Source organism: Bubalus bubalis, chromosome 3 (assembly GCF_019923935.1).
Source record: "Bubalus bubalis isolate 160015118507 breed Murrah chromosome 3, NDDB_SH_1, whole genome shotgun sequence".
NCBI classification, from domain to species: Eukaryota; Metazoa; Chordata; class Mammalia; order Artiodactyla; family Bovidae; genus Bubalus; species Bubalus bubalis.
Genome location: NC_059159.1, coordinates 163,093,081 through 163,116,568, shown reverse-complemented (window position 1 = coordinate 163,116,568; position 23,488 = coordinate 163,093,081). Strand labels below are relative to the sequence as shown.

At 36.9% G+C, this 23,488-nt stretch overlaps 1 protein-coding gene across 2 annotated transcripts in view; it reads right to left on the bottom strand.

The window, feature by feature from the left end:
- Nucleotides 1–995: 995 nt before the first annotated feature.
- UGCG (UDP-glucose ceramide glucosyltransferase) overlaps nt 996–23,488 on the bottom strand; it is a 38,741-nt gene continuing 16,248 nt past the window's right edge. Inside the window, exons 2-9 of one of the 2 annotated variants that reach the window (XM_006047020.4) lie at nt 21,274–21,415; nt 13,451–13,553; nt 12,649–12,750; nt 11,013–11,125; nt 7,508–7,686; nt 5,056–5,142; nt 4,364–4,553; nt 996–3,558 (exon numbers count right to left, since the gene is read on the bottom strand). In XM_006047020.4, the coding sequence (XP_006047082.1) occupies nt 3,388–3,558; nt 4,364–4,553; nt 5,056–5,142; nt 7,508–7,686; nt 11,013–11,125; nt 12,649–12,750; nt 13,451–13,553; nt 21,274–21,415 (1,087 nt within the window). In that variant the 3' untranslated portion in view covers nt 996–3,387. The remainder of the gene's footprint in view (nt 3,559–4,363; nt 4,554–5,055; nt 5,143–7,507; nt 7,687–11,012; nt 11,126–12,648; nt 12,751–13,450; nt 13,554–21,273; nt 21,416–23,488) is intronic. The other variant, XM_025282226.3, reaches the window with a different exon arrangement.

Here is a 23,488-nt window from a genome sequence, read left to right as displayed (position 1 = left end):
CCCCTGTGATCATAGCTTTCATAGTGGACGTCTCAGCTTTTTACTCTAAAATAAGGGCAAGGGCTCTTCAAAGTTTGCCTAGCTATAAAAACTCTAAGACCTACACACAAATTTTGTTGATCATTTCTGAAACATTAGAAGTCTACTTTACAGACCAAGAGGAATGAGCTTGTTGACTGGGTCAAGGTGTTAGGTGTGGGGCCTCTGGCAGGTCACAGCCAAACCCCTTCTACAGTCTTTCTCCCTTGGGATTGGCTCTCCAGTTAAAAGCATTCTTCTCTGAGGGCTGGTGGTAAAACAGGCCTGGGGATGCCTCCAAGCTCGGGAGGAGCCTGGTCATGGATAGTGTGCGGGGTGGCACGTAGTCTATTTCTCTCTGAGGTCTCCAGCAGCAAAGCCACTCCATTCATTTGCCTGGATCTACCTCTCCTAGCCATTGGGTGGTAAGATCTCAAAGGCTGAGATCAGGTTGTAAGTGCAGGTGAGAAGAGACTCAAGGACCACCGAGTATTTTCTAAATGTTTTAATGGGCCAGGAATTCTCAAATCTGCCTGCAAAGAGCAAAGAGCAGTGCTCAGGCTTCACCCAGAATAATTAAACCAGACTTCAGAGGCAGGGCCCAGGCATCTGTAGTCTTTAAAAAAGATTCTTCAGGTGATTTTAACATTAGGCCAATACAGAAACCCTGACTGCCTGATAGCTCAGTTGGTAAAGAATCCACCTGCAATGCAGGAGATCCCAGTTCAATTCCTGGGTCGGGAAGATCCCCTGGAGAAGGGAAAGGCTACCCACTCCGGTATTCTGGCCTGGAGATTTCCATGGACTGTACAGTCCATGGGGTCACAAAGAGTTGGACACTTCTGAGCAACTTTCACTCTCTCTCATCTCATCTGTAGCACAGGTAAATTTTCTTTGAAAAATTCTGCTGTGAATGGTAGAACATGTTATTTATAAAAATATAAAAGACACGAGTCAAAAATACATTATTGCTAATGTTTTGATTGTATTCAAATTTTTTATTTTTTGAAAAACTTAAGACAGTGATTTTAAATAATAAACATAGTATATTATAGACACTTTTTTTTTAGACAGTTCATTAAATTTGGACTCCTACAGTTCTGCTATGATGCTTTCTTCAACATGTATATAATTTCTTATCATTTTATCATCACTTCAAACTTGCTAATAAACAAACAATCGCTCTGTCTGCTTAACTGAAACTTCATTGGAAGGAAATACTCCACTATCACATAAAAAACACATATACAGAACAGTCATTTTTTTAATATTTACAAACACAAGAAGTTTGTCCAGCCATTTTGGTTTTGCTGTTACACTGCCCATACTGAGATCAGCGAAAAACTAAGGAATAAGCAAGATTTCATTTCAGCAGTGCAAAAGATGGCATCAACCAAACTTCATTAAACAAAACCAACAAATCACAAACATGGTCAGCAAAATTCAGCTTGTATGACAATGACTTAAATAAACAGAGTGGGTCACAACTAGACTGGTTTGCACTGTGCAACTTTCCTCAGGGAACAATACTACCCCCCATTTCACAGAGAAAGGAATATGCATCAAAGCCTTTGTTCATGAAGAAAATGCCCTTCAAACAAATTCATCATAAGGCAAAAAAAAAAAAAAAAGAATGAAGCAGTTTGGCCCAGAGAAAGCTTGCATATAATGTGTACACACAGTATATACAGGTTTATCGATACACTGCAATTTAAACCATGTATATACGCATTACACAATTAAATGAAACTGGCTCAGTGAAGTGAAAAAGTATTCATATAAATATGTAGTTATTGCTAATAAGTGACACATTATGCTTTGACATGGAAACTGCAGGAAAAAAAGAGTTTGAAGCTGCCATATTGCCAGTGTCAGCCCCGTAGCAGGCATTCATACGGACAACATGCCATCCGTTCCTGAAGAAAAAGCAAAAAAATTCCACTACAATAAAAAAAAGAGAGAAAGGCTTATGCACTGTCCCTTACATTTTTGCTTTTTTTTTTTTAAACAAAACAAAACAAAAACAAGTCCAGTTCACCACAAGTTAAGCACGACCTGACAGCGAGTTTAGCGGCATGAAGGGGAGAAAGCAGCGAGACAGAGCATGCGTTTACAACTGGAACTGTTCTAGTCTATTTGTCATACAGACTGGAATACAAAAATCCAATTTAAATAAGACTAGACTAACAGGAATTAAAAAAAAAAAACACACACACACAGTAGACTTAGTTTGATACTGATTAATTTTAAGAGTAAAACTCATTCTGTCCCCTCTTAATACTCTACTGCAATTTATTTCTTGATGGCTAGAATATTTACTTAAAAAAGATATTAAATACCTGTATCATGAAATTACATTCTTTTTAACAATAAGACAGACTGTGTAAGAAAATAGCTCATGTGTGAAATGTGTCTGAAATGCATTTTTCCTCACAACTATCAAAACACCCACTCACGCTAAAACAAACCCCCCTCCCCCCACCCCCTGACACAAAGTTAAGGAAAGACGGGGTGGGTCAGGCGAGGAGCAGGGAAGGAAAGGGTCACCAGCACAGTGATTAACAATGGTTCAAGACAGAACCAACAAGAGTTGGTCAAAAAGATGCCTTCGAGACATGGCTACAATTAAAAACCAAACTCAACCACTTTTGGTTCATTGCGGTGAGACCGAAAAAATATTTCTCACAGATTCAATATAAATACTAGACTCCAGCTCTCTTGTTATTATTACTTTTAAAGTTTTTTTCCGTTTGTTTTTGCAAGGCCTAGCTATTGTATTACAATTTATATTTGCTCTGCAACGACTACAAGAGGTAGGCATGAAGCATGAAAAAGTTTCTCAGTTAGTACCTCGTTGTGGGCGCTTCACTGTGTAATACCTTTCACTTTAGACATGAAGAGGGATTACACCTTTTCGTCTCTTCTAACCACCCCAACAAAGCTGCTGCCATCTCACACGTGTTCTAAAGGAGTGTACTCACCAGGAAGAAACTTTCTCTACTGAAGGATACTGTCATAGTGTTTGTTGCAGAACATTCATTTATATATAGATTTATTTATATACTTTTAAAAAATAAATGACAACAACAAAAACTGAAGCCAGGTTCCTAGAACCAATTCTCTTGATTCTCTACTTCCACAAAATAAAATATAACCATTTGGCCAAGACTACAGATGTGTTGTTTTTTTTTTTTCTTCCTTTTTTTTTTCTTTTCACAGATGCAAGCGCCATGCAAAAATAAATTAAAGAACAGATACCAAAACATACATGTGATAAAACTACTGAAGGTAGATTTTTTAAAAGTATTTATATAAAGATAATTTATAATACTTCTCTTTTTTCCTTTATGTACAGTCACAAAGCTGTAGTTATACATCTAGAATTTCCTCAGCTGTGCCTCCACAGCGCAGTCTGTAGCGACCAGTTCTCCAGCTTATCGTTGGGTCCCATAATGCCGACAAAAAAATGTATATTGTCATGGATTCACGGATGAACCAGGCTACTGCATAATCAAGCTTTGAAAAACACAGTGTGCCGCCCTGGGAAGTAGAAATGTAAATAATTCACTGCCTGATTACAGACCCGGTTAACAAGTGAGGTACTTCCATTTAACTCTATTGAATACATCACATAAAATCAAGTTTGGGGCTTCCCTGGTGGCTCAGTGGTAAAGAATCTGCCTGCCAATGCAGGAGACGTGGGTTCGATTCCTGATTCCGGGAAGATCCCACATGCTGTGGAGCGATTAAGCCCGTGTGCTACAGCTACTGAGTCTGTGCTCTAGAGCCCGGGAACCACAATTGCTGAAGCCTGTATACCCTGAAACCCGTGTTCCACAGCAAGAGATGGTACTGCAATGAGAAACCCACACACCACAACTAGAGAACAGCTCCTGCTTGCCACAACTACAGAAAACCCCACGCAGCAAGACCCAGCACAGCCAAATAGAAAATAAATAAATAAAAACTATCTAAAAAACACCAATTTGTTTCTTTAGATAATGTAACAGTCATGTTATAGTGGTTAAGAAAAATGTTCATTAGGAATAGGAGCAGTATTAAAATAAACTGGTATCCTAACATATTTTAAGTTTGAAGACTTGTCAATTTGCTTTAACATCATTTTTTTTGGAGTCTTAATAAAAGTGACTGTATAACCAGCTGAAAGTTGAAAATCAAGTTCCATTTTGTGTCCACATTCCACTAAGGAAACCAATGCTTAATTTGATTTTAATCTTTACTGGGGGGCTAAAAAATGGCTCAGACATATTTTCAACTTTTTCTAAATCAAAACTATTTTAGTTCCACCAAATGACCTCCAACCTTTGCACACCTATCCACATACCTGGACACCCCTGAGTTGAATGTAGTCAAATATAAACCATGCCAGGCAATGACACATGAAAAATACCATAATATCCCATCTGAATACATGGTGGGCTGCCCATCCAATAATTAAACTGGCAACAAAGCATTCTGAAATTGGCTCGCAAATTATTGTAGCAGGAAGCATGTTAATTCGCAATTTGGTCCACCTTGGGGGGAAAAAAAAAAAAGGATTTTCTTTAAACAACAGCCTGATTACAAGACTAATCAATTTTTCTCAAAATGATCAACATTATATCCCATTAAAGGCCTTTTACATAAGCTTTACAGAGTATTTAATGAATCTCTTTTCTATTTTTATTTAGTGTTTCAAAGAAAAATGTCTATACATTTATTTGCATGGCCTATATTCTGATGAGTAAAGATCATAAAATTTCAGGGGTAAAAAAGTTAGAAAATAGAGGTCAGCATAAAAAACCCCAAAGTCTCAACATCTGTTTTTTGAAAGCTTACAATGGAAAGAAAATATACTGAGACATTAACTTTATTTTAATGAAGAAGTTAACTTCTCTTTTCTGGAAGAAAACAAAACCTGACTTTTTGTTGTTTTTTTTTTTTTTTTTTAAACCAAGTTAAGACCATGTAAAAATATACTCCCCATTCCCTTTTTCTTTTAATAAAGTATAAAAAGAAGAAACCCAGCTGACTTACCTGATCATTCTGGACTGAAATTGAGAAATTGAATATGAGCCAGAGTTTTGCATTGCAACTTGAGTGGACATTGCAAACCTCCAACCTCTGAAAATTAAGACAGTTATAAAATGAACTATGATCATGAACACATACGTGCAAGGATGACAGGTTATGTATTCATTACTGTAAAGAGTAAGCAGCTTTATTTACAGTAGCCAAGATATGGAAGCAACCTGTCAATCAACAGATGAATGGATAAAGAAGATGTAGTCCATACATACAATGGAATATTGCTTAGCCATGAAAAAGAATGAAATCCTGTCATTTACAACAATGTGGATGGACATAGAGGGTATTATGCTTAGTGAAATAAGTGAGACATAGAAAGATAAATATTCTGTTATCACTTATATGTGGAATTTAAAAAATAAATGAGTGGCTAAATAAAAAAGAGACTCACAGAGTTAGAGAACTACTGGTTACCAGTGGGGAGAGGGAAGGAGGGAGGGGCAAGATAGAGGAAAAGGATGAAGATATACAGACTACAATGTATAAAATAAATAGGCAACAAGGGTATATTGAATAGAACAGGGCAATACAGTCATAATTTTGCTATAACTTTAAATGGAGTATAATATATAAAAATACTGAATCACTATGTTGTACACCTAAAACTTTAAAATACTGTAAATCAGCTATTTTTTTTTTTTTTTAATTTTAAAGTAAGCAACTGCGAGTGTTTAGGGTGAGCCTCGTCCCAGGATGGCACCCTACATAGGGTGTATCATACTTAAACACATTTCAGTCATTACAGAAGCCCATGACAGTACCACCTAAGAACTAGAAGGAACTACAACCCCTCAGTTCAGTTTGATAAACTTAAAATACAGACATTCTGAAAGTACTAAATGGAGTGGGGCCTGTATTTAACAGTCTCTGAACACTATTAACCAAAAAAGGAGTAGTGGGGGATATGTATGTGAATATTTAAGAAGAAATATAAACCAAAAGTGGCATTCCATATCTCATGAGAAACAATACGAAACCATGGACCATACTAACACCACCAGAAGATAAGTTTGAAAACATACTTCAACTTTTAAGATCACACCTTCAGTAAATTATCACAGAAGGAAACAACTTCCTTTAAAAAAGCAAATGAGTGTCATTTTGTGGTAGAAAAGTGTGATTAAGCCAATCGTGAATCATTAGGTAGCTTCTTAGCAAAGTATCAAATAATCTACTGAGAAATTTCAAAATTTGAAATCTCATTCTTTAAATTTTCACCTATTGGCTTTATGACTGAACTGATACTTTTAATTCTTCTAAAACACATAAACATTTACATTCATAATAATGAAAATTTACAGTCACAGAGAAGCTTCAATTTAACCACTTCAAATCACATAAATTTTTTAAGAGTTTAAATGTATTCATTTTTTAAATTGAAGTACAGTTAATTTACAATTGTAGTTTTCAAGTGTACAGCAAAGTGATTTAGTATTTACTGGGTTGGTGTTCCCATAAAATCTTACTATATATATGTGTGCTATACAGTAGGTCCTTGTTTACTTGTTTTATAAATGATGGTGGTGGTTTAGTCACCAGGTCTTGTTCGATTCTTGTGGTTCCATTGACTGTAGCCCACCAGTGTTCTCTGTCCTTGGGATTTCCCAGGCAAGAATATAGGAATGGGTTGCCACTTCCTTCTCCAGTGGATCTTTCCTACCCGGGATCATACCTGCATTGCAGGCAGATTCTTTACCACTGAGCCACCAGGAAGTCCCTTATTTTACATACAGTAGTGTGTATATGTTAACCCCCAAACTCCTAATTTATCTCCTCCTCCTGTCCTCCACTATCCCCTTTGGTAAACATTAAGTTTGTTTTCTATGTCTGTGAGTTTGATATTTGTCTTTCTCTGTCTGACTTACTTCACTCAATATGATAACCTTTAGGTCCATCCATGTTGCTGCAAAAGACAGTATTTCATTCTTTTTTATGACTGAGTAATATTCCATTACATTCAGATCACATCTTCATCCATTCGTCTGTCGATAGGCCTGTGAGTTGCTTCCATGTCTTGACTATTGCAAATAGTGCTGCTATGAACACTGGGGTGAATGTATCTTCAGATTAAGACTTTTCTTCAGAAATATGCCCAGGAGTGAGACTGCAGGATCATATAATAACTCTATTTTTAGTTTTTTAAGTAAATTCCATACTGTTTTGAAACCAGATTAATTTGAAGAATGTAGAGAAATTAGAACATTTATTTGCTTCATTAGTGTGTACCTGAATAATTAGCAGGAATTACATTACATTAGTAGGAATACAAAGTATTAAACTATTCTGTACTTACTAGCAAAAAATAAAATAGTGCTTAATCCATGGGTTTAACAAACAGAAAAAGCCAACATAAGTTCGGAAATAAAAAATACAACAACCTAATTTAATTTAGTTTTCTTACCGGTCAGCTATTGCTTTGGCCATAAAGTAATCTTCAGCAATATACTGAGCAAAAGCTATAAGCCCTCCTGCTTGATCTAAAACATCCTTTCTCATTAAACAAGACATTCCTGTTACACATTTGAAACCAGTGACATTGGCAGAGATATAGGACCTTGGATGAGAGGTTCCAAAATACACCTGCCAAGACAAAACCGAAAACATACATGTACAATTAGAAGCTTATGTTAGAAGTATGATGTTTATAAATTTGTTTTCCTAATGAACTTAAGAATGATTGGGTGGACAGTCTATTATTCTTACATAAACTACCTGAATAAACAGTGGTATAAAATAATGTTTACATATAGCAAGCAGTCAGTAATTTCTAATTTGATTGACTACTCTTGTTGTTATCACTTTTACAAAGAAGTAGTATGTACTTCTTGGAGGGAAAAGTATTCTTTATTCTCAAATAAATACTGTCTTTCCTAAAACGCCAAGATTTAAAGATTTATTGAAGTCAAACAATTTGGATTTAAATAAGAGAGGTGAAAATATCACTTACTGATATACGATATTAATGTTTAATGTGTCCTCTTTTCATACTGTTCACATAAATATACACACATCTACATACATAGGCACGTGGCAATACACACACAACACTCACAGGTACATCAGCCAAAAGAACAATCCTATTTCTTAATTCCTCTTCCTGTATATTTTTGTAGTTAGCTGTTTCCTGCCCAAGTCACTAAGCTCAAATTCCCCATTTTTCAGTGTATTTTTCATAAACAGGATGGGCACTAATAGTCTGTCTCCCATTTTACTGCCCCTTTGATAATTTGCTTTGGAGTCATCAAAAATGCAAACTGCTAAACTAATGGTAGAATAAAATGGTCATCCAAACTTACCCAACTTACCAGATATAAAACCTATTTATTATTTATATCTTAAATATGTTGCCTTTTCTAATTAGTCATCTCTGTATCCTAGGGGGATTGGTTCTAGAAGACCTGGACCAAAAATCCACCAATACTTTTTGTGTATTATCTACACCTGTCAGATTACTTACCATACCTAATACAATGTAAATGCTATGTAAATAGTTGCTGGCTCAAGGCAAATTCACATTTTGCTTTTGTAATTTTTTTTTCAAATACTTTGAGGCTATAATCGGTTGAAGCCACAGATGTAGAACTCACAGATGTGGAGGGCAATAGCACCTCGAAATGGAGAGAAGTGATCTTTCTTAATGGCAGAAATCACATACATGACATGCTGCTGCTGCTGCTAAGTCACTTTAGTCGTGTCTGACTCTGTGCGACCCCATAGATGGTAGCCCACCAGGCTCCTCTGTCCCTGGGATTCTCCAGGCAAGAAGACTGGAGTGGGTTGCCATTTCCTTCTCCAATGCATGAAAGTGAAAAGTGAAAGTGAAGTCGCTCAGTCGTGTCCGACTCTTAGCGACCCCATGGAACTCAGCCTACCAGGCTCCTCTGTCCATGGGATTTTCCAGGCAACAGTACTGGAGTGGGGTGCCATTGCCTTCTCTGATACATGGCACAGAATAAGCTAATAATCACAGATGATTAAGAATGCAATTCTTCCTACCTAACCTATGCCCAGACTGGAATGAAGCCCTAATATTTGTGGGATAGAACTGAACCAAACTTCTAAAACTAAAAGCACCTATCTTAATGCCTTAAGCAGTTACTAAGTGAGGTTTTTGGAATGAGGTGGGACCGGGCACTGTGATGAAGGCTCCCATGATTTCTTTACAGACTGGAATAATTCCTCGGGCCTACCTCCATTCACTTTAAGTAACGGTGACTTTTAGGGATTAAACCTAAACTAAGGGAGTGAGTATATCTGGGAGATATCTATTATTGACATACATATCAAGTTGGATATTTCCAAAGCAAAAATATAACATGGAGCATAAGAATAAAAAGGATCTAATTTTAAAGTAACTACCTAGAGTTTCTTTACTCAACAAAAATTGTGGTATCTGGGCTTCCCCAGTGGCTCAGTGGTAAGCTCTGTTTGCAGTGCAGGAGATGCAGGAGACTCAGTTGGATCCCTGTGTCAGGAAGATCCCTGGGAGGAGGGCATGGTAAGTAACCCATTCCAGTATACTTGCCGGGAAAATCCCATGGACAGAGGAGCCTGGCAGGCTATAGTCCACGGGGTCACAAAAGAATGGGACAGAATGGAAGCAACTGAGCACGCATACATGTATGATTCACACTGCCAAAGGCTGAATGCAAGTTTCTACACTGTACTCTTTACCCTCAGATGACTGCAATTCAAAAGAATATAAATACAGATATGCTTCAAGTTGGTATATTTGGAGATTGAAACTGTATACCCTTCTGTTATAACATTAAGACAAGTCTTTTCTCCTAATGTTTAACAGTACAGGAGTGGTGAAGTATAGAATACACTTATATAACAAACTATGATCAAGCCAATAAAAATTACTTTTATAAAATAATATTAATGATATGGGGAACAGTTTATGAAGTAACTAAAATAAGATACAAGTTATTTTTTGTATAATCTCAACTTTGCTTTTTAGAAAGTACACAGAGAAAAAAAAGTCTTAATGCTAAAATAAACTAATTTTTAAAAATAGAAACTTCCTCTAACTGGTCGGGTTCTGGGAGTGGTTTGTGTTTTGATTTATTCTGCTTATTATACTTCCTCCTAACTTACAGTTTCCTACATGTAAGTCTGTATATTGTTAAAAGGTGTGGAGTAAAAATGGAAAACATGAGTTGTTCAGATAATTTTTAGAAATCTGTTGTAGAAGGAAGGTGGATTTTACAATGATTCATATGAACAATTTTCCTTTTTTTTGTATATACTGAAATACTTCATGATACTTAAGATGCATTCTTTGCAGACCGGATCTTTAAAAGAACTATATAACACATACTTTTATGTAAGTCAGTAATCCGTTACTGAACTCAAGAATTGAAAGTAAGGACCACAAGGAAAAAGAATATACTGTGCTAAGCTGGTAATAAGACCACGAGGTGTTTCCTGGGCACATCTGTTCCTTGCCAGGGCACAGGAAGTTCAGCTGGGAGGGATTCCGGGGCCCAAGTATTTCTTCACTAATGCAAACAGCTACTCTCAACTTGAGGCTGCCAGTACTCAGCAGGTTGTGTGTGTGCTAAGTCACTTCCGTCGTGTCCAACTCTTTGCGACCCTATAGACTGTAACCCGCCAGGCTCCTCTGTTCATGGGATTCTCCAAGCAAGAATACTGGAGCGGGTGGCCATGCCCTTCTCCAGGGGATCTTTCTGACCCAGGGATCGAACCTGCATCTCTTATGTCTCCTGCACTGGCAGTTGGGTTCTTTACCACCAGCGCCACCTGGGACGCTCACTCAGCAGGTTAAAGCAGACTTAATACAGTTAACTTCAGGCACCTCAGCCCACTCTCAGCATAGCCTCAAGCTTCTGGGAGATTAGGGATCTGATAACAAGCGTATTATCTATAAGCATCGTACTTACCTGTTCTAACGTAGCAGCAAAGCCCTGTCTGTCTGCTACATATGGCAGCCCGTGAACCAGCCCTACTTTTTCTGTCATTTGGTTAACCATGTCCGTGAGTGTGTCTGGAATCACTATGATGCAAAAGAAAAGGTACACAGGGAGAGGGGAAAAAATTTCCTTTTAGTAAAATGCCCATGAATGTAATATATTCTGTGAGTTACTAAACTCTTAATAAATGTTTTCTTTGAATATAGGTCTAATAAAAAGAATCTCAATCACTTTTCCTAGTAGAATAGAAAATTTCAAAAAGAGTAATATATGGTAGGGAATTTATTCTGGACCTTTGCAGGCTGTTGAATACCTAATATGTACCAGAGGTGGGATGTATCTTGAAAATGTTAGCAGTCCCTGTTTCTGAACCTCCAGACTGGAGTAATGGACAATGTGTCCTAGTGGAAAAGGTACAGGAGCAAAAGTCCAAGGACCTAGTGTTTATTCTGGCTCCTGCATCACAATCATAGGAAACGAGCCTCCTCTTTCTGAGAGTAGGACATGTTCTTTCTCTTAAAACTGCTCATTAGAACTGAATGAGAATATACCTGATGGAGGTTCGTATACTGAAAACATAACAAATATATGACAGTAAACAATTTAAGACAGCAAATGTGAAAAATGAACCTAATCTCTGACCAAGAACTGTTAGTCCTGTAATGATCTAATTAAGTCGAAGTGCCACATTTACTACTAATTTGCAAATTTTAGGCTGATAAAATTTAAATCATTGTCCCATTTTTAAAGAGCAAAAATCTCATATGATTTTACATGACTTCATTTTTATTTCCTTCAAGTGTTTAAGAACTCAATCTACTGTACAAAAGTGCATTTGGGCCTTATTTATACATGTCTGGGAAGTGCTTCTCAACTGCTGCCCTGCAGGTGACAGATGGCGTGTCCAGGGACAGTTCTGATCGTCACAACCAACAGAGACGTGCTACTGGCAGGGGCCAGGGATGCTGCTAAACATCTGCAGGACGGCCCTGACTACAGAGAAGTACCCAGCCCTGAGGCGCTGAGGTTGAGAAAACTGAGGTATTAGAATATAATGAAATCATACGGAACACTGAAATTATAAATGTTTTAAAAATGCAAAAATACATATTATAATTTCAATATATAAAAGGTGTCCTGCAGAAATCTGCTAAGTAAAAAGCCATGAATGTGTTCTAAAAATGCATGTAATTCCAGTAAAATATGTATCAATTAACTTCTGTCCCTTTGCATGAGATAGTATATTGCACATGCCACAAACAGATTAAAGTAAAAGATAAATATCACTTGAATAAGGGAAAACTTAGACCTATGAAAAAGCTCATTACACCACAGTTGTGGCATAATGTACCACAACTGTTTTTTTTTTTTAATGGTTGGAATTTTCTCTTCAAAATGAAAGCATTTTCATATGTGTAACATTCTAGTTTAGCATTAAAAAACTTCAAAATTTTAGTAAGTGTAACGACATACTACCATGAAATAATGATAAAATAACTTACTTTATTAGGTAAACAAATATGATTGATAAATGTATTTTCAGGTTGCTCTTGGAACTTTATTATTGAATCAATAATTTTATAAAATAAGTAAGAAAAAACCTTACCTCTTATTCCACTATCACAAATCCATATAAGATCATACTTTGCAACTTCATATCCTGGCATTAAATTATTAATCTTAGGATTAATGCCAACCTTTTTGCCACCTAAAATTTTAAAAGTATAGCAGTGAACAATTCATGCCATATTGAAAATATTTTCTATTATACATGTACTTAGTAGAGAGAAGTGAAAAGTACTTGCATATTTAATAATTAAAACAAATATACTTTAACATCATGCTTATTATTCATAATAACATATTTAGAAAAAAGTTATTCATTCTTAAAAAGAAAAGTACATCATTTATCTTTGAAAATTCATTAGTTTCAGTTTTCTAATTAAGAGCTTGTATTAACAGTAAACATTAATAAACATTTAATAGCAAGTATATCTCTAACGAGTATTTAGAATAAGTCTGTAGGTTTTGGGGAAAATATTCTTTTTGCAATATTACAAAAATGAATTCTACCACTCAATCTCAATTATAATCAATGAGATATAGAAAAAGCCACAGATTGAAATTATTAAAGAAAAAAAATAACTGATTCTCATGTGTGGCTGATGAGTAAAACATAATCTGGAATAATTTTGTTAATCCCTGATATGAAAAACAAAATTTGTATTTATAACTTGTCTTCTCTAAAGGATAGAAACACCTTTCACTATATCTAACAAATATGCATAAAGCAAACATGTTAATAACTTCAATGGTGCCTAGGACCCTAATATATAGTTTAATGCAAAGAAGATTACTGATACTTAATATATTAAAGCAAAACGGTTATTGTAAAATTTGTTACTTACCTATAAACAATCTAGCATCAACATTTGGATATTTCCCAAGAAGCTTCTTACACACATCAATGGCTGGATCATCATGGTCTTGGACACAGAGGAGTACTTCATACTAGTCAAAGAACATATTTTATGTAAATTAACCTCTTACAAAGATAATCACTTATTATTAGCATTTACTGGTGGATCAAAAAGCATTAAGAAAAGCAATTGTACACACAAAGTTTAGAAGTTAAGAGAGTATTCATAATGGATGCAAACACTTAAGGGATTATCAAGTGTTGCTTTAACTGAGAGCAACTTCTCCAGAAGGGGCCTGTTTGCCAGCCAAAGAGAGAATGAAGAGATTGGCAGGGCCCACAGCTGAAGCGTGGCTGGATTCCCAGCTTCTCCATGCCATCATCACTGAAAATTTACCAAATGCTCACAGGGTGGCCAGCAATGTAAAAGCAACACAGAAAGCCAGAGAAATGAACACACCCTTTGTTGTCTAGAAGCCTTGTCTCTGAACTTACTATTATTTCATCAAGGTGCTAAAAATTACATATCAAAGACCATTACGATACATTTAAAGGGCTTTCCCAAACTCTCTCAAGACAAAGTGAGATTAGACTTTCTGTTGAATAATAATTTTTTGAAGTAAAAGAGACTCTGACTTGATTAAAAATGCAGGGATCCCCAGGTGGCTCAGTGGTAAAGAATCTACCTGCCAAAGCAAGAGACACAGGGGACACGGGTACCATCCCTGATTCAGGAAGATCCTCTGGAGGAGGAAATGGTGACCCACTCCAGTATTCTTGCCTGGGAAATCCCCAAAACAGAGGCACCTGGGGGGTTTGCAGAGTTGGAAGCGACTGAAAGCGCACACGTGTGCACACACACACACTAGTACACACATATCCTCCTAAAGAGCATGCTTAGCCTTTTAACTATGAAAACACCCAGGATTTAATTTTGCTCAGAGCTATGTTTACTCTGACAGTAAATTACGGAAGTCATTCCTTAGCACTTGGCTGGCTGTGTCAAAATCATCCTGGGACAGTTTTTTTCCAAAAAGAGAATACTGGGCCCCATCCTTAAACTTTTGAATCAGAATCTCTGAGGTGATTCTGACACATAACCAGGTTTATAAAATCCTGAGCTCTAAGTTACGATTTTGTAAACTACTAAATTTTTTTAAAAGTGTTTGCTTTCACACATAAAGATGTTCCTGTATTAGTGTGTGGGCTATGTATTCTAAGCAGTAACTTTTTTCAAAAGTGGTGATAAATTCACACTGACTCTAAAGCAAATTTCCTAGCAAACTCTCTTTCTAAGATAGATTGAACATTTTTAAGCAGAGGAGGAAAGTTAATTATGTCCACGAAAAAAGATAACAAAGTTATATGATCTAAAAAATACAAAGGTGGCTCAGTGGTAAAGAATCCATTTGCGATGCAGGAGATGCAGGTTCAGCCCCTGGGTGGGTGAGATCCCTGGAGAAGGAAATGGTAACCCACTCCGGTATTCTTGCCTGGGAAATCCCATGGACAGGGGAGCCTGGTAGGCTACAGTCCATGGGGTCACAAAGAGTCTGATATGACTGAATGACTAGACAAACAACAACATACAAGGAAGAGGGTAATGGGAAGGCTTGTTTGCTTTAGTTCCATTGATAAGCATACACAAGCAAAAAGTGTGGAAAAAATGCATACAGTGCCTTGAGTGCCAGGAGCCAGAGAGAGGCACTCCACTCATGGCAAAGTTCATGAGGAAGGAGGCTCGGCATATGCAAAGGCGGGATCGAGCCTCAGGAGTCCCCCTGGATATTCTCGAGCATCTACCCCCAAAAAACCAGAGTCTGCCTACTTTATTGCTTTGTGCTCTCACCTCTGACTTTACTGGGGGCTGTCCCCCACCCACCGTCTTGCTCTCTCTAATAAAGAGTTAACTTACAGCTCCAATTAATAAAGTTCCTGGGCATTAGGAGTGTTTAAATCCAAACCCCTCAGATAGCTCTCTAACTCGCCTGACAAGCTTACCCGGACTCCTACAGCTATGCATATGATTGTTTACAGTCTCCCAGCCTCGAGAGGCAAGGGAAGCTTAAGATAGTCAAATAGCTTAGAGCCTCTCAGAGAGTTAGAAACTGTCAGAATAAAACTAGTCAAAGATTTCATTGATGAGCCAATACTTGCTGCCAAGTTTCCACATCCCCTGTATTGTATCCTTGAATCTGTATTAACATAGTTGGTATGTAGAAAAAATAAGTAGTGGCCTTGGTGCTAGCAACTTTAGACCCTTAAGGTAATAAATTCTTTCCTTTGTTGTAAACCCACTGCACCTCTGCCCTATAGGAATGCAATTTTATCTAACACCTTTGGAAGATGGCACCAAACCTTAAAATAATTACTCTTAGAGAAAATAAGTCTTATGGTTGACAAACCTTTGTCAAGAGTCATAAAATGTTAATAGGCCTTCTGGCCAGAAGATGATGTAAATCACCTAAACCATTTGCAGGAAAGAAACCCTAGTTTTTGATAAGGATCAAAGACTGCTGACTTTGCATCCCCTATTATCCTCTATGTGTAACTTAGGGTATAAAAACCCCTGTTGAAAATAAAGCTACGGGCCTTGCTCACCAAAGCTTGGTCTCCCCATGTCATTCTTTTTCTCAATTTCCAGCTGAGTCTCCATCTGGAGTGCGGAGGTCCTCTGTGACCATTTATTTGCCTGGGCTTCTAAGACCCACTTGAGAAGGTGTCTAAGGTGGGGCACCTTCCGCTATTCGAGAGGGTGCCTGCAGCCTCCGTGGTCAGAGCTAACCTGGTGTCACAGGTTATATTGATTTTCCACGTAAACCAAGCTACTCAGCCTCTTTTCTCCACTGAATTTTCCTACTGAGCTATCCTCATTCTATTACTCTTTATATCTTTGATGAATATTTAAATCAAGTCGCCAACGCCGTCTCCCCTTCGAATACCCTGGATCAGCCGGGGCTGGACCCTGGCACTTGAGTGCAATAATTAATTACTCTTCGCCTAATATACATTATCTCAGCAAAAAGTGGCAGCGTAGAATTTAATAGTTGAGCACTTAAGGACCAGGACGAAGGTAAATGAAAGTTTAGCTAACAAGGTAAGATTTTTTTTCAAGTGAAAAAAAAAAGTTTTCTTAATAATTTAAGTAAGGGGAAAGCAATGTACACTTTCCTCATACTTTCTATCTATAGTTATTACACATTCCATCCAATATCTACCTTCATGATGACTGACCAAAATTACCAACAGAGAGGTACTGAAATAACTAAGCAATTTTACAGCCACTGGTCTCCAGAAATCAGATAAAAATCTGAGAACAGGATGAGCACCATTCCTGCCATACCCTAAAATTTCTTCAAAGGTTGACTCTAAGTCCCATAATACGTCAGCCATCTTCCCAACCAAAATTTTTGCTTGAACCACCAAGAGGCAGTGACCTTAATGATGAAGATTAGAAAGGTTAAGTGGCTTCCCTGATGGCTCAGAAGGTAAAGAATCCACCTGCAATGCAGGTGACAAAGGAGATGCGAGTTCGATCCCTGGGTCAGGAAGATCCCTCAGAGGAGAAAATGGCAACCTACTCCAGTATTCTTGCCTGGGAAATTCCACGGACAGAGGAGCCTGGCGGGTTACAGTTCAAAAGGTCAAAAGAGTTGGACACGACTGAACACACATGCACACACGCAAGTGACTTTTCAAAGGGTGTAAATAACGATTCACTTTCCTACTACAGTGAGCCTCTCAGTCACACTTGCTCTAAAGAGTTCATTGTTTTTTCAAACATTGCATAGTTTTATGCTTTTAGAGTTTATGCTGTTTTACAGGTATAAGTGAATATAGTGAAAGAAAATGTTTACAAGTAATACAATTCCATAAAATATTATTAAAAATCTACTTTCAGCTATTTCCCCAGCAAAAAAAACCCCTGTAATATAGCACTAGATATCTACTTGATGGAAAGATAAGAGCTATACTAGGTTGCAGCAAAACTTTTTCAGAAGTATATAGTGTTAGTATAAGTAAGGGAGGTGTGTGTGTCTATCAGCCATTCAGGCAGGTCCAACTCTTTGCTACCCTATGGACTGCAGCCCACTAGGCTCCTCTGTCCTTGGAATTCTCCAGGCAAGAATACTGGAGTGAGTAGCTACTTCCTTCTCCAGGGAATCTTTCCGAAGTCAAATGCAAGATTTAGAATTTTTGTTTTTATTGATTATACATTTTAAACTTAACTTCAAATGAAAAATAAATACCACCTTTTTAGCCAAAAAATGAAATTCAATTTACATCATCTAAAAAATGTTCAGACTCTCATTAAATAACTTTTGCTTTGTTGTTTCTGATATCAAAACTTAAACCAAATTGGAGGTAGTATTTCAAGTTTTCTCTGAAGTGTTAGATTTTAACCAGGAACTTTCATTTTCAGCTCCGTGTTTGAGCTCTGGGTTTGACACAGCCCAAACATGTAATTTGCTAGGAATCTCTGTATTTGAATAGTTAAATCATGCCAACTACACTGCAACTGGTAAACACAAGATAGTAAGTTGGTTAAAAGTTTTCTTAACTGACACAAGAATAATTTTTCAGATATGTTTATACTATCAAAAGAACATAAATGCATGGTCAAAAATAAAGCATTTATTAAAAATATTATACTTTAAAAATATTTTAAGAAAACATTTATTTTATAAATCTTAAAGAAATACAAGGTATAGTAAATTCCACTATAAATGGCCACAGTAATAAATATGTAAAATCTAGAAATATTCCCAGAATATTGTAGATGAGGTTAGCCTCATCTTAGTAAAGCTTTCTATACAAATAGTGAAACTAAATTTCCCTTTTGCTTTTCAAACAGTGAAATGACTGAAAGGCTAAGTCCAAAAGAGGTAGAGACAATCTGTAAACTGCAATTTGGTCCTTTGATATTTAAGAATGAAATATCTGAAACTGCAATAATCATAAATGTTACTCCCATGAATAAATTTAGATGGATAAATGAATATTAGAAAAGTCTCCTCATTGAGTCAGTCCTGTAGATATTAGGACTAAAAACTCTGTACTGTAGTAAACCACATAAAATATTTTCTTAAAGTAGAAAAATATTTTAACACATATTAATCAATTATATTGCATATCAAGTAGGAATATCTTGAACCATTTATAAATAACTACACATGCTTAAAGAAAAATGTTATGATGATATTTAGATTACAGCAGAATATAATAAATTCTGTTACAGGATGGACTTAGACCACAAATGTCTAGAACAGTCTCTGCCACTGAGTAAATAATGAACTATTTTAATACATTTGTCCTAGGGTGATTTTTAAGTGAAAGATAGATGCTTCCTTTGAGTGTAGGGAAGATACCTTGTAAGAAAATTGTTCTGAATTCAAAGTTTTGACAAGTTATTATTACAACTTACTTACTTTCAAGAACTATATAGTTTATACAATTTTTCAAATTTATCTGGTAAAATTCTAGTCTTTCAGACTTAATAGTTTTAGTACATGTATTATACTGATCTTTCAATAATTGAACCTATTCTCAATCTTTTAAAATTCTTTATTGTCATCATTGACAATAAAGAATCCAAGTATGGTACCGGACTTTCAACACCGTAAACCCATTTCATATTTGCAAAAAAGAAAAGAAAATCACAATTACCATAACCTCAATCTGTTAATAACTCTGATTATTAATTTTAAAATTCTTCATATGGCCAGAATTTACTAAAGTAAAGCCATCAGGCCACTTGAGATACAGATTACTGCATCTTCCTGATATGTCTGAACTTCTCTCTAAATGCCTTCTTTTATACTGATGCCCAATAAGTAATCGATTTTGTGAAAAATGAGTTTATTTTTTATTATTATATTTTTCTAAGAAAAATTTCCCCCAGGAATAAATATCAATATAAGGTAGAGTTATAAGATATTTAAAACACAGATATCTTTTAGGGCACTTAGTATAATAACAGTCTCACCAAACTTTAAACCTAGAAATTCAGAACAAGTATCAGTAATAAACCTTTTTGCATATGTCTAAAACTAAACAAAATTTTAGAATTTCATGTTTTATATATAAGCTTGTGTGTGTGTGTGTGTGTGTGTGTGTATGCATGTGTGCTCAGTGGCTTCAGTTGTGTCCGACTCTTTGTGACCCCATGGACTGTAGCCCGCCAGGCTCTTCTGTCCATGGCATTCTCCAGGCAAGTATACTAGACTGGGTTGCCATGCCCTCCTCCAGGGGATCTTCCCCACCCAGGAATCGAACCTGCATTTCTTGCCTCTCCTACATTGTCAAGTGGGTTTTTTATCACTAGCACCACCTGGGAAGCCACATATATATTTCCAAATGGCCTATAAGGTTCCACATCAAATTAACAGAGAAAAAGAGTTATATCTAGAACAAAAATATTTCTGTACTTTTGGAAAACAATGTTTACATTTGACAAATAGAGAATATTAAGTCTGCTGGGCTTGGCAGTTACACAAATGTTCATTTCATGACTACATGCCTCCTTGATGACACAAACGACTCATGCTTCACACTCAGATTTGTGCAATTTCAGTGGTTTAATTTGTCTCTTGTAGAATATGTGCCACTGCACTTGGTCTTTTAAAAGCAAATAAAATGCTGTGAGATCAACATTTTCCTTTAGAGTGCAGGTACTCTGCACTTTTGCTCTGTTTTCTAAATGTTCTACTTACACAACAATTCTTTTATAATTAGAAAATAAAATTGTGAACTAAAAAAGAATTAAAAAAATCTCTTGCATATAATATTAAGCATTTTTGTAATGTGTCCAAACAACTTTCTCCTTAACCACATAAATGCCTTAATGACATAACTAAGTGGAAAAGAACTAAGTGACAAAAATCTAAGTGAAAAACTCGAGCTCTGGAGATAACTCCAAATTGTATCTAAAAAAACCCAAAAACCTCATTCAGAAGAATAAATTGATTACTGATTCATCCCACATGTTCATAATTAATGGATACATATGTTCCTGGGGTTATTCTAAGAAACTCTTTAAACCCACAGCTAACTTCGTAAACTATTTAAATGTCATGACTATTATCTTACAAGAGTGGCAACATAAAAATTTCGTAACTAAGTTTCAAGAGCGGTTGAATACAGAAAGGGGAAAGGGTTGGATGATAGTTAAAAAATTGAAATGTGAGATTAAGTTTCACAAGGATAAATGCATATCCTTTTTCATTTTCACTGCAATTCTCATGACGTAAGATTTTTACACTCAAACTACTAGGCACTTAACAATGCCTGAGTTTCAGGAGCTTTACTCAGGGATTTCTAATTCTTCACATCAGGGGGATTCCCTGTGGCTCAGATGGTAAAGAATCTGCCTGCAATGCAGGAGACTCAGGTTTGATCCTTGGGTTGGGAAGGTCTCCTGGAGAAGGGAATAGCAACCCACCCCAGCATTCTTGCCTGGAGAATTCCATGGACAGAGGAGCCCGATGGGCTACAGCCCATGGGGTCACAAAGAGTCGGACAAAATTGAGCAACTCACACTTTCACTTTCAATTCAGATCGACATACGGGTAGTTAGAAAAGGAATTAATACCCCTTCCTCAATCCCACTTCTGTCCTGTGACAACTACTACTTTTATTACTATTACCACTACTATTAATACTGCTAAAGCATAAATTTGATGAAGCCAACACCATTGTACATTTTTAATAACTTCACCTGATACCATGTCAAAATTCCTCTGTGTTTACTATACATTAAAAAAAAAAAAGGTATGGTTCAGTCCATTCCTATGAGCACAACACTGCACTTACCTTGGGATAATCCAATTCAAAGAATGTTTCCAAGTTGTTGATGAGGTTAGGATCTACCCCTTTCAGCGGTTTCAGAAGAGACACCCCGGGCAGCTTGCTATATGGCTGTTTGTCTGTCGCCTTCTTGTTGAGGTGTAATCGGCTAAAAAGCAAATGACACATATATTAACATACATTTCTAGAGAATATCTTAGTGCCAAATCTATATAAAGTATGCATCAAGCTACCAATAAATTACTGAATTCTAAATTAAAAAAAAAATCAATTGGCAGCTTTTTAAAGGGGTCTCTGGAAATGAAAGAAAGTATCAATAGAACAAGGTAAGGTTCCAGTGAGGAAAACCTGAAGGAAGCAGAGTGAATGTCCCAATGAAGGCTAGAGCTTAAGACTGTTGCTTTTTGCCGTATTCTCAGATGCCAGAACTATGCCAGCCCTGGAGCAAGCACTCAATAAACACTCGATGAAGGAATGAATGACAGTGTTATTAGCCCACACATTAACTGCCTTTCCTCCCAAATCACCATCAAGGTGGCCAAAGAACTATAAAAAGAGCAGAAGGAAAAATCCCTATCTTCACCAGAAAAATATGGACGTGTAACCAGAAAAATTTGAGAAATTTCTGTAACAGCCCACACAACAACTAATTGGAAGAACTACCAAGCCAGCCTCCATGGCAAACAAGGAGATGGGATACCTAGCAGAACCCCCAGTGTTCACAAGCTCAGAATGGCAGTGATGGAATGGAGGGAAGCTGAAGGTAAGGCGGGGGGAAACCTCAATGATGAGGGAAACGTCTATTAAGACACTGAAAGATAAACCAGTGCCACTGATTCCCAGATAAGCTGACCAAGGTTCTCAGAGCTGCTCCAGCCCAAAGGGTGGCGCAGCACAGCACTCCTAAGAGGGAAGCTTTGCTAATTAGGGAAGAGAGACTGTGTCCCAGTTCAGGTCAGGTGTGTGTCACAATAAAGAGTGTTTCAGCAGAGTGCTGAAGTTTCTAAAGGAAGTCACCAAAGGTGTCTTCCCTCCTTCTCCTATGCAAGTCTCCAAGCACTCAACAGTAATTAGACCCTGGAACAATCACAGGGCCATCTGCAGGGTATGTTAAGACACATTCTTCCACATTTTAACATCTCTGAAATCAACGGCATCTTACAATCGCTGGCAGCCAGATGGCAGTCCAGACTTAGCAGCATGGAAACCATCCCTTCTGGAAGATCAAGAAGATGCCCATATCAATGCATCTTAGGTTAGATGAAATATACTATTCATCTATGGGTGATTTCTGGAAGTTCACTAGTACCAACAGTCTATAGCAGTTAGTCACAGGCTCACTCCCCCAATTAAGGCAGAGATGTGCTGCAGCAAATATCTCACGTTTCAGATAAGACCATAATGTATCTTTGTGGAAAGAAAAGCAGGCTACTACCTACAATGGAAAAAAATAAAGCAACACAAAAAATTTTAAAGAGCAGCGTGGTCTTGGTTTCTGATCCACAATGCCGAATGCCAGAAAGTAACGAGAACCATCCACAGCAGTGATGCTCTGCGTGGCAGCAGTCCACAAGTTGCTTTATACTGGCTGGTGATGAAATGGAGAGAAAGTATTTAGAAACTTTTCTAGCAGTTTGACATTGCCATGCCATCCAAGCATATGATCAGTCATTTATTTTTACTGTAGTTTACCAAAGTGTCAGTCCATGACAGATTGGAAAACTTGAAAAGAACTGATCCTTTGCCACAGACCAGTTTGGCAAATATTGATCTATAGAGTTCAGCCAGAGGGCTGGATGATCTAAAATTTATATAACCACAAATATGATCACTATTCCGTTGCTAACAAAATAGTAGACTAGATGTCTGGAGAAACCCACCCTGTAGAGAATATCTAGATGGCCAGGGGGGAAAGTTTATGTTTAATTGGTTGAAACAGTAATATATCCACATGGTTCAAATCACTAAAAATATTAAGACGTTCATATAAAGAAGTCTCCCTGTCATCTCTGTTCCCCATCAGTCTTGCTCCCATCACTACCTCCACAGCATTATTAGTTTCTTATCTTTTCAGAGATTTTTCAAAAATACATACTAAGCCAAAACATACACAGATGAAATTCTTATATAGTATTTATAATTTTCTCTACGCTTTCTTAAAACAAGAACCCTAAAAACATGTTTTAGGGGCTTCCCAGGTGGTGCTAGTGGTAAAGAAGCC